This window comes from Nipponia nippon, unplaced genomic scaffold (assembly GCF_047370975.1).
Source record: "Nipponia nippon isolate SJK-2023a ecotype South Korea unplaced genomic scaffold, ASM4737097v1 scaffold_5, whole genome shotgun sequence".
Taxonomy (NCBI): domain Eukaryota; kingdom Metazoa; phylum Chordata; class Aves; order Pelecaniformes; family Threskiornithidae; genus Nipponia; species Nipponia nippon.
The window spans coordinates 28,306,697-28,322,156 of NW_028262369.1; the positions used below are offsets into that span (position 1 = coordinate 28,306,697).

Consider the following 15,460-nt stretch of genomic DNA (forward strand, 5'->3'; position numbering starts at 1 on the left):
CCTCCACCAGACCAGAAGCTCCTTGTGCTGTAGAAGTTAAAATGGGAGCCAAAACCAGCTCCCACTTTATCACTGAAAACTGCGAAGCACTGGGTGGGGATGCTGCATTAATTCTTTACATTCACACTTAAGAATGATGATTTTGCTCATGGCAGTGTTAGCACCCTATAGTGAAATAGTGTTTTGAAAAAGAATATGGAAATCCTAGCCACTGCAAGAAATTCAAATAAATAGAGTATGCCAAGCTATGTTTGACCCAGGCATTTCTCAGCATTAAATTGTTTGTCCATTTGTATGACAGCTGGAGGTTGAACGATGATGTTATATTTCGCTGCATAAGATCATTTAGGAGTTCTGTGGTCAAATTTGCAAGGAAGACAAAATATCATACAATTCACTTTATGGCTTGCTGGCCTCCCATGTTAGTTTCTATAAATATATAGACACTAACTACGAAAAACATTTTCTAGGATATTTCTCATCTGACACTGAACATTAGCCAGTGTAAGGGCTTCTCTTTAGTATAAAGAGCCATCTCTTAAATCTGCACCACTGTCTCCAAACACTACTGCAGAGTCATAACGTCCAGTACTTTCGTATCTGCCACAGTAATGCACATTTTTGTTCAGGAGCACAAAAAAATATCTCCAAGTTAAAGTAATTATCTTCCCTATTGATTTCCTACCCATTTTCCCATGTAGAAAACTTTTTGAAAAATTTCTAACCTCAAGCCTCTTCAAAACGTAAATTGAAGCAGTCTGGTCTTTCCAAGTCAGAGCCCACAGCAAAGGCACCCAGAGGCATGAACGCATCCCATTTGTCTTAGAGACGAGGCACTGGACATGTAACAACAACCATTTAAACACTGACACTTAACCACTTCACTACTGCTCATAAGAGGTGCCTTCAGCTTATATGCTAATCCTGAACTTCTCAAACATTAAGTCCATTTCTAGAAGCCTCCTCCCAAATTAATTTTTTTTTTGTGGAGCAAATCAGAATAATCTCTCAACTCCTGTCCACTCTGAAGAACAGCATCATCCTTCCCTGAAGGAATGTGCTCTGCCAGCAGAGCCACCCTGCCCCGGTGAAAACATCTGCTGACAAGCAACCTAGCAGCTCATGTCTTTCAAAAAGAAAACTTCTCCAAGGAGATGTATGTTTTACTCTGCATCTAGTGTTACTCACCTGGGGAACATGAGACTAGTCAGGAGCCTTTAATCAGAGTGCTGGATGGCAGCACAGGCATCCACAGGCCACCAAACCAGCCACTGATAGCACCTGCAATCGCTAGGACATCTCTCCAGCCACGAGCAGGTAAGGTGCAGTTAGTGTTCAGTTACTCCCTGGGCAGCTTTCAAAAAAGTTTGTGTAACATTCAAAAACACTAAACTTCTTGGTGACCTTAATAATCCTGAAAGACTTTGCTTTGTCTCTTTGCATGACATGCTCTGAGACATAGGATTTCTTGCATGACTTTTGGGGTCAGTCACTTTGCTTTTTTTCTGCCTGAGGTCCAAACGTGTAAAATAGGGACAACCCTTCCTTCACTTGCTACCTCTTATTTCACTGGTATGCACAGCAAGTGCTTTAACACAACCACTTAAACAGCCTCACACGTGTAAGTAAGCACAATCTCACTTGTTTCACACGCACACAAAACCAGAAGTAAAGCCTGCTCAACACCAGAGGATAGGCTATGGCCAGAAGAGATGTTTCGCCACAGCCACTTCCAGGCCCTTGTCCATGCCCTAATTTTGTACAAAAACACAGATTTAAGAAAGACTCCTGTGTAAGCTACGTGCTTTGTCAGAACAATCACACACACAAACCCTCTGGTCCAGAGGTTGAAGATCAAAATCTGGAATATTTTCACATGCACCGCTTGCACTGCTTTGTCCTTTCTCTTCTCCCAAGCCCTTGGCTGGAGGATGAAGGGGAGTGACGATGCACTTTACTGTTGAGCAATTCAATGCCATTTTACGAGGATTAATTATGATTGCAGGTAAGATACAACAGTCTATCCCATCATTTCAGGAAAGACATCCATAGATAATAACCCAGAAGCACTCCAGCTGTATCAAGAGCAGGGCTGAGAGAAATAATTGCTCTGGCTCTGTGGAATGAAAAGGATTCACTGGCAAAACTGAAGCAGTTAAAAGAGAAATCTCGATTAAGAGAAGATACACAAAACTAACAGGTAAAGATTCTCCGGTGCCTGCTGAAAGCAGCGGAGCCAAATCTGAACCTTCAAACACAGCACTGAAAGGTCCTTCAAGCCACGGCATCACTACCAACACAAAGGGTGGAGAAGGATTTGTTAATAAGCACTACAAAGTCCAAAAGGTTATGCAGACAGAGGCTCCTAGAGAGCAAAAATGATGTAAACTTAGTGGAGGCTTTCCGGGTCTGTGGTATCTTTAAAGTTTCTTGTCCAACGCTTTGTCCCAGGGCGCAGCAGTCACAGCAGATGACTGCGCTTATGACTAACTCTGACCTATCACAAAACAGAACAAGCAATTAACTTCATTTTAAAAGAAACTATAGAACAACTACATCTCAAATCCACAGCTTGCAAATGACTAACCTGAATTTTCAGGGAAGTCAAGAAGTGCATGCTCTTTTACACCTCTACCCTCTACAAAGCTTTGCTGGAGCTTGGGGGGAAATGCAGCCGAGCGTATCTGAAGGCAGCTGGTGAGCTGGCAGAGCCCATGGGTGCACCACACGCTGCGTCTCTGTACACATGGGGAGCCCAATACATGGGAAGCTAAAAATGCAAACCCCTCTGCGCCACAGTCCAACATGTGCAGATCCTCCCAATACCTCCCACCCCTCAGACCCTCCAGCTCCTCTCCCTCACAAAACACCTAAGCCTTCTCTGTGCCTTCCCCTCTATATTTTGTTTTCCCCTCTATATTTTGTTTTCCCCAGTTCCCCCACAAATCAGAGTATCCCCAGATCTCCCCACACACCCTCCCCTTACCACCTGGCCTTGCACAACATCCCATTTCTTCACTGGGAGAAGCAGCTGCAGGTGGTGGCCGGCTGGCTCAGTGGCAGGTAGCCCCCCAGTAGGCTACAGGAGAATACTCTGCCGAAAACCCTGCGTTTTCCACCTGTATTGCACCAAGGGCACCCAGCACCAGAGCTCTGCTGCTGTAACTATCAGCAAGCCAGGACTTTCTGGCTGCAACTCAGATTGTCAGGTATATTCTTCCCCATACCTCCCAAGCGGTTTAGGGATGGGATGCAGAGGACGCAGCTCTCTTCCCCATCGCTTGCTGCTGCTCCCTTCCTCCTCCCCTGCGTTGTGCTTCCCGCGCCTCCTTCACTGCTAAGCAGTACTTGAAGGCAATCTTCTTGACAAATGACTTTGTAGGACAGAAAAGTCTGGAGTTGCTGTTATTTGGTTACCCTACAGTGACAGGATGGTTTGTACTTTTGCAGACAATTACAAGAATTAACATGGACAGATTTAGAGCCTGAACTTTGTAGAAGTGTCTGGCATTTCGAGAAACGCCAGAGAAACCAAGATAAATAGCAAGATCTTTGAGCAGTAATGTTACTGCTTTATTTCCAGAAAACACAGAAGTACTTTCTCCCACAGCCCTATTCACTGTATTTTAAACTAGGACCATCCAGTCCTATTGATCAAAACAGGAGAGTAAAGCAGAAATAAACATTTTGAATTAACAACAGGAAGTGTCAAAACAGCAGCAGCTATATTCCACATTATTTATTCATTTAACTGAAAATTGAAATAATTAGAGAAAGCCTCTGACCAGAGAGGAATGATCCGATCTGTCTGGTATTTTATCATCTGATAGATTTGATGGATTTAAAAACTGGAAGGCATCAAGGGCTCAGAGAACCCAGATTCCTTCTCCCCTCACTGGAGACTTCTCCCTTTGCTCCAGCAGTGTCACAGCGTGCTACCTGCTCGGTAAGAAACAAACCAACCTACTTCTCAGGCAACAGAGAAAAGGAAGGAGAGGGGGACACAAGACCACACTTCAGGGGGTCATCGGCTCTTTTTAGATTTCAAACTTCCTTTCAAAACTCTGTTCTGCCCTTGTTCCAGCATCCCCCAACATGAAGCCAGGTCACCCGAATCCTCATGTAAATTGTAAAACGCTTCCTTCGCATCCTTTCAGACACTGTCCTTTCTTTCAGGGCAAAGCAGCACGGTTTAAGCAGTCTGTACCCTATGCACCACACATTGTATTTCCTTTCTGATATTTGATGCAACTGAATTGCCAGGCAATCTTCAACAGCAGCAGTGACCTTTCATATGCTTTTATGGATGGGCAAATTTAATTTCTAAAAATAGATTCAATTTCTGGAATATGTATTTATTTCAACATGCGCTGTACCTTCCCTCATTCTAAGCTGGTTTTTAGAATTATATCAAGCTTTAGCTGTAAAAATAAAGTGAAGCCCTTCTCCCTCACAAGATGATGATGATACGAAATGGTGTAAATAAAATATGCACTATGATCAGCTGAGGAGGAACATAACATGTATAAGCTATTACCAAACACATAGCACTTCCTTCGATGCTTTCCCCGAACAGATACTCTGTAAATAGTCACCTCTCGACTTTGACTTGAAAGGGCATCATTGACTTAAATAAAATGCACATAAATATTTTAGCTGCTACAGTGAAAAGGGATTATTTATTGTAATGATGAAATAATAAAAAGAACATTTCTTCAGCTATTTTAGTCCTCACATCTGAGAGCAGACTGTTCCTAGCTGTTTTGCTGATCCTGCTATAAAACCAGTTCCTCCTGTGACTGCATGGCTGTTTTGCAAGGCATCAGAGGAGAGAGAGAACATTAAGCTGCCACAAAAATGTTATAGAAGTGAAAAGGACAGGATTTGGGGACACATGCAGAAAATATATATTTTTTGTAAACAGGAATTAAGCCTTGTGGGTCAAAAAATGAGTGCAAATATGACCCCCCCGGAGCCAGCTCATGTTCAGTCTAGGTGCAAGGGACAGCAAAGCCCACAACTATTGGAGCAGGGATATGGACACAGCCAGCAGGACCAAGGTGACCTTGGCAAGCAGAAGTAATGTGCCCCTGTAAAAGGGCTTTTGCAGATTATTCATTTCAACTTTCCACCAAAACAGCTTCCAAACAAAAGGTAGCCAGAGAAATGCTACCTGCAGGGCTGCAGCTACCCAGCATACACGGGCAGAGGCCAAGGTTCAGCCTATCCATCAACAGGACATTGCAGATTCATTCTGGGGTATAAAAACCAACCACACTCATGAAGAAAACAGAATAAAGTAATGCTCAGTACTTTTCCAGCTCAATGTTATTCTAGTATTTAATTAAATATTTTTTTAGCCTACAAAAACTATATGCCACCAAATCCCTTCCTATATGTTCTTTTGAGACAGGCTTTTTTAATGCACCAAAAGTGCATTTTTAATAACTGTAAAGGGCATCTAACTAGACTAAAGTAATCGGCTCTGATAATTAAATATAGTAATTATACAAATTAAAATACTTCAACCTTATAATGAATCACAGTGAGATGCTAGAAAGGGGTGTGTGCAGGCAATGGACAAGCTAGGAGACTTCAGCGGCACCGAGTAGGTTTTCTCAGCACTTTGCAACTGTTTGGAAATGGAGGACATCTCTGGCAACACAGGTGCTGCCAGGAGCAGTAAAAACACGATTCACCACTCAGCTAGTGTGAACATTGCAAAACCTCCATCCTCATCACACAGTACCAGGGAAGCAGACCTAATCTACTAAGATTTCTAAGATCAAAACATAATTAAAAATACAAAGGGGGTAAGGTGAGATAATCGCATGTGATTCTGCAATTAAAAATTGGGTTGGAAACTGCCAGTTAGATGTCCATGTGTCCAAAGCTTGGCTATTTGAAGAGAAGGCTCCCTTGGGTTGGTTTTAGGCAACTGCATAAACACTTACTTGAAAACATTTTTAAAAAAAAGGAGCCTACACATCTTCCCAATCACTGAAGACATTATGCAGCTCCTGTGCCTGTAGCTTAGGTCAATCTCTTTGCTTACTGTTAAATTTTAACAGCTTTCAAGAGCCCAAAATGTTGTGTATTCTATTAAAGTCTACTAGCTGTTAATAAGCATGAAAACCCCAAACCTAATAAACCACCTATATTCATAAATTTTATACTGAATTGAAAAAACCTAAAGAAAAAAAACATTCTGCAAAGATGTTTTAGCATGGGAAGTTCCTGGATAACAAAAATCTTACTACATACGATAAAAAGGAAGGCACAGTGGTTTAATATTGCATGTGAGAAATTAAAATAATAATTGGGGTGGGTTGGAGTTTTTGGAAGACTTTGTAGCTTATGTTTCCTGTAACCCTGGAATATTATTAATACACAAGCATTGCTCTGGCTCACAAAATAAAAGAGGCAAAGCAACATCGGTACTTAGGACAAGAAATGTAGCACCTTTGCCAATGCTGAATAACATTCAAGATACAAAGTGCTGCATTAAAAACTGATATGGATTTTTCAAGTTCTACCGAGTTTTTAATAAAGTATTTAGAAGATAGGTTAGCACTTCCAAAATATTATATTTTTCCTGATAACGTGCCTTTAAAAGCAATTTGGAGAGCAACTTTCTGCTTACAGTGAAAAGTTGAGCAGTAACTGCTGAGTCCAGGCACGTATTTCCACCTGCAGCAGTAGATAAGACGGTAGATTTTGCTGCTTTGCCTTACATATTCCTGTAAGTTTTTCTATTTAACTCTACAAAACCATGCTGTGAGCATTTTGATATATAGCCCACATACACATCTATGGGATGGAACCTGGTTGGTCTAATGGAGGTTTGGAAGTAGCTTTCTCTATGTAATCCATGCAGCTATTCCACCACTTTCATAACCCCCAGCTCAGGACTTCTGCTCTTTGCTAATCAAATAAACCAGGGAAAAAACTTGCTTGAAGCAATCCTTATATATGCACAGGAAACCCAAAAATATTTTTGCTTTAGGGAATACCACTTTGTTCAAACCAAAACCTTTAGTGAGAAAGGGTAAGTACAACTAATGTATTGACCATACAGTATCTTTTTTGCAAGATATGAAGTCACTGACATTATTTGTACCAATATTTTCAAAGGTAAAAATTCTATTTTTATATTCTTTAACATTTTTGGCTTTGAAATACAAATTGAGTACAGAAGAAAAATTAAGAAAATGGTACAAATCGAAAGTCAGCATTCAAATATGATCAAAGCAGTTTCAGATAATTTGAATCAGATCTGCTGTTTGTTCCCCTTCAATTTTTTGATTCGCATTACTTAAGCTGTATTAATTGTCAGAATTCAATGTGTGGAAATCTTCTGTAAGCTCTTTCAAAAAAGCTTTATCAGCCATGCAGCAGAAAACGTGACAGTGTAGAAACTCGCTTTTCTTGTGAGACCACTAAAGAAGGTCGTTGAATAACTAATGGTCTATTACAACAATAATGTGAGACTTCAGTGGGATCTCTAATCCCTCCAGCTTTTAAAAGAATATATCAAACTAAGGATAGGGAAATTTAGATTTTTTTTTTTTTTGAGAACGACATATTCTAACTTGAGTGGAACATACCTTCAACACCCGATGATGACGTGTCACTAAAAGAGAGCTCCGTGTCAAGGTATTTCCCATTAAAACACAAGAAAACGTGTAAGTTGTGAATACACTGTCACGTACTTCACCTCTGTTTATGAATAATGGTATCACTACGGCTGTTTTATTCTACATTTAAGCCTCACTGCAATGCTTTAAGCAGCTTCCGTAACAATAGCAGCAATTTCAGAGAAAAGAGATTTCATCTTCTGCTTGTCCTCCCATTGTTCCAAGGAGGAGCTCATTAGCTGAGTGCTCCTTACAATGGAGATTAAATAGTGATGAAATTGCCAGAAGCGATCTCAACTACTTATTCCACTTCCTGAACTGAGCAAAAGGTGGCTTATGTTGTCTTACCTTTATGGTTTTGGTCTGGAGTCTGAGTCCATTTAAAGTGTTAATGGCTTTCTCTGCATCCTTTGGATCAATATAGTTAACGAATCCATACCCTAAACTCTGCCCTGTTGAAATACAAGAAACAAAGAAAAAAGACTCAGTTTTTTTTTTTTTTAAGCACAGGAACAACTTCCAAGAGCAGGATCATAATTTTCTTACACCATTTGTTTCATCCCTGCTTTCCCCTATGGTCTGTATACTGTTCTTCACCACTTCATTATCTCCTTAATACAGTAGAAGCCAACATAAAAATTTTAAATTGCTGCTCTGAAGATCCTACTTTAAAAACAAAAAAAGAAGCAACCCCCCACCCTGCCTTCCCCAGGAGTTTACCGAAAAGTGTGTATGAGGCTTGACAGCAGCAAAATTGTGTAATACTTTTGTGCCGAGTTCCTAGTAAAAGTAACTGGCTGACCTGCCAGAGCAGTAACAAGGCCACCTCTTAAAAATGATAGGAGACATACACACATAATTTTGCTACTGTTTATAGACAAGTTTATAAGTGTTTAAAATGCAGAAATTAGGAAACAGTGTTCTAACACTAACCTTGAAGCAGCTGACTGAGAAACAGACAGCAACCTTTACATCTCATTTTATTGCTCAGTGAGCAGCCAGTAAGGAGGAAGAAAAAGGACAGATCAAATTGCAGTAGGATAAGAGACCGCATTAAAGCTTTCCTCTGTGTATCAGAGATGACATCAAAACCAAAACAGTACAACTGCTGCTGCGCACGGGATGGCACGAGCCCACTTTAGCAGCCAAAATAATTTCAACAGCTTCTGTTTTACTAGCAAGATCTGTGTTTGTGTTTGCAGTAGAAAGAGGAGACCTGGTTAATAGCTGGGATAAGTAACATGGAGCTGGAGAGGCCGTGCTGTTAGCACTACAGATACTCATTCACACAGCACAGGGACAGAGCTGTAGGTCTGCAAGGGGCTGCAAGAACCCGTACCAGAGAGGTAACCTTTCCCGATTCCCAAGTACCAGTTTTGCAGCATCAAGTCTATTAATGCTACGTGACAGACAGCCACTTCCAGATCCCTTCCTCCTCGAGCCTCCTACTGAAGTTATTTTGCACATTTGGAAAACACAGCAATTCTTATGTGTTTTTTTTTTAAGGCACGTTCACTTAAAAACATACACAGATATCAAATTTCAAGAATAAGCGAGCCCAAGCAGGTAGGCAAGCAGTCCTGCATTTCAACCACACTCCTTCTCATACACCCTTCAGTGTATCTGGAGAATAGCAAGCCAAAAGACAACCTGCCTCTGGGCACTGACGCGGATGGGATCTAAGTGCTCCTGCTCACAGGCAGGAAGAAAGGAAATGTGAAAAACCCCTCCCAAGGAGAAGGACAGCACTGGCAGAAGATTTCTATCCGAAGGAGCAGCAAACAGCGACCCAGCTCCTGCTCACCAGGAGAAAGTAGAGGTTGGGAAAGCAGCTGCACACCAAGTGCCTTGATGTACCCTGGAGGCACAGATCCTGCCTCCCAAGCACAAAGCTTTGTTTCTTTGTCTCCTGGACTACAAAAAAGCATCTATGTGTTTCTCAGACACCACCAAAAATACAGCATTTGCTGTAACACAAATACAGGGAGCTCTGTCTTACGAAATCAGATCAAAGCACTAGAAGCTGCTAACTATGTGATGGAAGACCTTAAAAATCCATGGAAACATTGCAATTCACACCTAAAATGCCCATATGCAGGCATAAGGATACGAATTGTTTGTTTTAAACTACAATATATCCAGGGAGCAATTCCATCCACTCAATTTAACTTCAGGGGGAAAAAAAAGTATAAAAACATACCCCATCATCCTGGAGAGCTGAATTAATCTCAACAAAAATATTCTTACCCAAGTTACACAACATTAACCAAGAACAAGCTGAAGTCTGACAGAGCAAAAAGCCTGGAGCAGACATACTGTGAAGATGCTTTCCATGCCATATCTTCCTCTTCTTGTCTACCTGAGAGATTTTATACAGCCCCAATCCCTGTGCCTCTGAACACATCATATCCTTAATACATTTAATCCTAAACGTTCCCAGGCAGAAGGAAGCCATTCTCTAGGAAGCAAACCTCTTTTTACAGAGGAAGGGAGATGCAAGGATCAGGGCTTGGATAACCTGAGTTCATGTCCCTGCTTTTCCCATTAACTATCTATCAACCTTCAGAGGTACATAGATAACAGGAGTAGCTGATGCAAGGCCCTGGGATTTATGTCAGTGTCTGAAAACAGGCTTCCATGTCCAGCCGCTGTTGTTCTCAAGGTACACAGACTGACCAACCTCTACAATATATACAGTGATTTTTAATAATCTCTCATAGGAACATTCTCCCTTCTGTAAATACTTCTACAAGGAAGAGACCACGGATAACAAACCCACAGACAACACAAGCTGTAGGGAAGGGAAATAATGGCAATACAAGAAAGAATGATACAAACACTTCATAGACCATTTACTCCTTTCCTTGGAGTTCTCCAGTAATGTTATTCAAGTTTAGATACCACCATCTCTGATTCTCACTACCAACTGGAAACAAACAAATATTTTCTTCAAGGTGAAGGATAAGGAGTACCAACATGAACAAAGCTGTCTGCATGCACACCTGCAGAACCTGGCTTAAAGAAAACAATTACATTGTCATAAAATGTTGCTTAGAATAATAGGTACACAGAAATGTGATTTTCTTTTGTTAATATATACTCCTGAAATATATAAAACTTGTAATGGAATTTAAGGCCTGCTACTCATAAGCTATTGGTTGTGATTTCATAGCAAGTATATTAATTGCTATATTGACTGGACTATATTCTCACAAAAAAGTTAGGGTGGGCCTACTCAGCATTCTGAGCACGGACTTTCTGTTAATTCAAAAAACCTCTTTTATCTAAAAAAACAAAAACCAAAAAACCCCACCACCTCAAATCCCACACCCTTTGCAGCCTACTGAAATTTTGGTGCAGTTCCTTCAATTAGCGAATTCCTGTTGCTGCTTTCTGTCACATGCTTTGCTTTGTACCAGTGAAGCTGAAAGGAGAAAATCTTTCAGTTAACAGCTTGCCACTTCAGGGGTATATTTTGTTTGGTTTACTTTGTATTTTCAAGCACCTCCCCTAAACACCATCATTTAATCAAAGCAGACACCCCCCCATCTCAAAAAAACTGAAAAGAAAATAAACCCAGAAAAATCATAATTTGTGAAAAGCTTTACCACTGCTGGTAGACATCATACAGTTTTAGCGTACTAAACATTTACAGCTAAGAAACAAAAAAAATTATATATCCAGCTAAAAAAATTATTTTCCAATTACTCTCAAGAGCAATACACCTTATGTCAGACAACACAGACTCTAGATATGAAAGAACTAAAAATTGTTACCAGTAGAGAAAGAAAAGAAGAATTTGTTCCAGAATACAGTGAAGCAGTATGAACTTTCAGTTTTGTTCCTTTTTTTTAATTGTGTACACTTATTGCATGTACTCGAAAAGGGTAATGTTTCTTTGGACACAATCTGGCAGCATGAAGCAAGCAGCTGGACCTCTCAGTGGGATCCCACACAGACACTGAAGTTCATTCCCATGCTACACTTCCCAGGAACAGCACCGTAAATAGTAAATATTTTCTGTGATTTGGAATCCAATAGTTCAGCACATACTGTGATTCAGTAGGGCAGGCAAGAGATATTTCTAGATGATCCTAAAACAACACCTTGTTATATCACTATTACCATTGCTCTTTCTGAATGTTTTATCTAGCTTGCAGAAAATGCATAGTGGATCTCCTACGATGTTGTAAAGAATACGTCTAAAAGTGAGTGATAACAGGGTTAAAAATGATCAAGGACTTGACAGTCTTAAAAAAACACATGCAAAGCCAAGCCCAAGCTGGTAATGTACATATTTTGTATTTTAGAAGGCTCTATTTCACAGAGCTGAAAAATCACCAAGATTAAAACAAACCATGAGAAAGATTATGGAAAAAAATTAATATACCCTGTTTATAAAATTTATCCATACACCCAAAAACCTTAAGAGATAAAAGGAACACAGATAGAAACCAATATAAGTTAGGTAAGAAAAATCATAGGAAACAAATGAAAAAACCCAGAAAAAACACTCTGGCTAGTAAAGGTCAGAAAAACAAAAGCTTTTTTTTAGATTACACAAAAAACATCCCTTAACACTCATGCTGACTCATCAGCAGATAGTAATAACAGTACAGAGAAAACAAATGGGTTATGTACACCTGAAGAAGTACTAACTAGCAAGCCAGGTGGTTTTTAAACAGGAGGTCCTAAAATTATACATGTTTAAATTAGATCTGGATTACTTGCGCAGAACAGACTCCAAGAAGAGAGGCAAATGGCGCTCTTGCGATTTTCATTAAGTCTTACAGCACTAAAATTCCAGGAGCCTGGAGGAAAGAATTCTGCACTGAAATTCAAAAAGAGAGGACTGGATGACCCAAGTAATTACAGGTCCATCGCTCTAACACTGAGCAAGGCAAAATTACAGAATACTCGATACCGGACTCTAATAATAAAGAATTAGAGAAGGGTAATAAAATCAATGTCAATCAAATTAGGTCTATGGAAAATAGATTCTGTCAAACTAAACTGACATCCTTCTTGATGAGATTACAAGTTTGACTGATAAATTTTAAGAATGTCGATTTAATAGCATTGATATACTTGGTCTTCTATAAAGCACTTGATTCGGTACTGCTTATTTAATTGACTAAAACAAAATTAACATGGTACACATTAAATGGATTAAAAAAATAATCAGCCAACAGATCTCTAACTGGGAATTGTGAATAGGAAATCACCAGGAAGATGTTTTCCTACAGGTCTCTCTCAGGAAACAGATCTTGGCCCTAAACTGCTTATTTCCATTGATGAGTGGAAAAAACACAAACTCCTTGCTCCTAAAGATCATCGACTGCAGAAAGACAGGATGGGAGGATATGAACAAAGAGGAGAGAGTTCAGGTACAAAGCAATTTAAGCTCCTCAGTAAACTACAAATATGTAAATTTAGATAGCAGAAACCCCAGATTACATCCCAACAAACCAAGAACCATGGCATACTTTCCAAATGGAAAATGAAAGACTTGGATACAGAGTGACAGATAATCAACCACATCAAGCTTGCAATGCTGCCAAAAGGGTTAAAACAATTCTTTGTGGCATAAAAGCCACGCACACAAAAAGGGAAAGAAAAATCACTTTCTCATCTGGCTGTGTGCTTTGCTGCCGAAGCACTGTGCCCAGTCCTGGTGTATGTGCTTCAAGAAAGATACTGATGCCTTGGCAATGGTGCCATGAGAATGGCCTATAGAATTGAAAAACTCTTTCAACTGAAAGATGGGAGTTAATCTGTCTACCTGATCGAAAAAGGTTAAGTTGAACCTTAACACTACCACTTTAGTACTCATCTGAAGTACAGATAGATTTATTTTTTAATGTCTGTCCAGCAGATAAGGCATGGAGTTTTGTATCCCAAGTCCCATCACTTGGCAGTTGAAACAAGAGAAACTAGACTAGAAACAACAAAGCAAATGCTGTTTTCCTGGGGAAGGCATTTGTTCTGTTTTTGACATTGAAGGTAACATTATTTTAACTACCTACCAACCATTCTGTCAGCTCTTCTACCACTGGAAATTCTGGAAGTTCATGTTTTTTTCCTGAAAGCTATGCTCTAGCTCAAGCAGGAATTAATCCAGGGAAGGTTTTGGCAAGATGTGTTAAGTGCTCAATAATCTCTTCTACTCTGAAGCTCTACAAATAAGCTGTTTCTGCTGGTTGTTCTCCATACAGCTCCTACTGCAATCATTCCCACAAGGAAAGAAGTAAACTACTTCCTCAGACAAGTTTGAAGCCTTCCTATTGCTGGAAACTATTCTAAAAAACATAGAAGACTACAACCTTGAATTCCTCACTTCTGTCCAGGTAAGTTAAAAAAAGTTTTAAAAATATCCTTTTTTTCTCAAAAATAAGTTAGTCTGGAATGCAAAGTCACATTAAAGTACTATGGTCCCCTCTATAAACAGTTACTCCTGAAAACAAGCATAGAATGGGACAGCAACAATGCAAACTGCCTTAAATCATGGTTTTGTTGTCCCCTGCCCAAATGTAAAACCTAATTAAAGCTGCCCGCCTGGCAGCCATAACATGAACACCACCAAGCACTGATGTTTTTCTTTGACACAATCCCTTCCTTCAGAAGTAGGCCACGTCTGACAGCTCATCTTGTATTAGCCAGGCAGAAGCTGTCAGAGGCAGTAACAGCCTTCAGTCACTCTGGGTTTGAGACCAAAAGATAAAATAATGCTCACCATGAATTCTCCAAGCCTCCCAGCTCTAGTTTTTGCCTGTTCCAACCTCAGCAAACATTTAGGGAAGAAACTGGTGCCAGGGTGAGTTTCTCTATCAAAGCAACTGAACTCAACTTGCTGTCCACCTGTGACTCTTCTAAGCAGACCTGCACATGCTCTTCAGCCTTCCCCAACAGTTCTCATAAACCGGGTATGCTCCTAATAAATACCACCTACGGATGCCTGGCAAGGAAAGCAGCAAGCAAGAGAGATGGGCAGGAGAGACTCATCATGCTTTCCATCTTCTAAATAACAGTAACAGAAGAGACTTACTGACATTCAAGGTAAGCCCTGCTGCAGCTCCTAGTCCCATTTCAGAGCACGACCCTGTGAGCCTCCAAACCATTTCAGAAGTGTTTTAAACACATTCCTGGAAGGACAAAGAATGACTGCAACTCATATGAAGAACTGTATGTAGTAGGGGCTTTCAGAGAAGGTTACATAAATACCCTTGAGAAAATACATTCAAAATACAAAGAGGGTCAAGTGAATTGCCTGCTTTTTTTTTTGGTTTCTATGACAGTTACCAACAAATAAAGCTGTTTACCTAAAAAAGGAGATCAGCTATGCAGAGAAGATTCAGATCAAGGGAAAACGAGATCTGATCATGAGACCAGTTCAAACCCTGCTCCCGTCAAATGCTTTTTTATACCAGTAACATCAGTCTCATTCATCCTCCATCCCTTTATCAAGAAGCAGCACCTGCTGTCACCCCAGTGATGCACACTGCAGTCACAGGAGAAGCAAACCAGGAGGGAAGCAGCTTCTGTGTACAGTGCTCCTAGGAGCAAACAATTAGGCGAAGGCTGTCACTGTCACAATTCGCTGTAATCCAACTACGAAGGTAACTCGTTCTGTGCTTAGTGCAGTTCTTTATCACAGCATCCATTTAGTCTCCAGCTTATTTAGAATAAAGACTCCTTATATTTGTACCGACTAGGATTTAATACACATTGTCCATGAATAGCAAGAAAGCATCCTTCACCTATTACAATATTAACTATTGCTTTCACAAAAATTTAAGGAAAAATGTATAGCCTTTCTCTAAGCA

General features: G+C 40.2%; 1 protein-coding gene across 6 annotated transcripts in view; it reads right to left on the reverse strand.

Annotated features, from left to right (window-relative positions):
* The window catches only part of ELAVL4 (ELAV like RNA binding protein 4), an 84,657-nt gene that overhangs the window by 12,643 nt on the left and 56,554 nt on the right, over positions 1-15,460 (reverse strand). For all 6 annotated transcript variants that reach the window (XM_087733069.1, XM_087733068.1, XM_009461275.2 and 3 more), the window contains exon 3: positions 7,986-8,089. In XM_087733069.1, the coding sequence (XP_087589195.1) occupies positions 7,986-8,089 (104 nt within the window). The remainder of the gene's footprint in view (positions 1-7,985; positions 8,090-15,460) is intronic.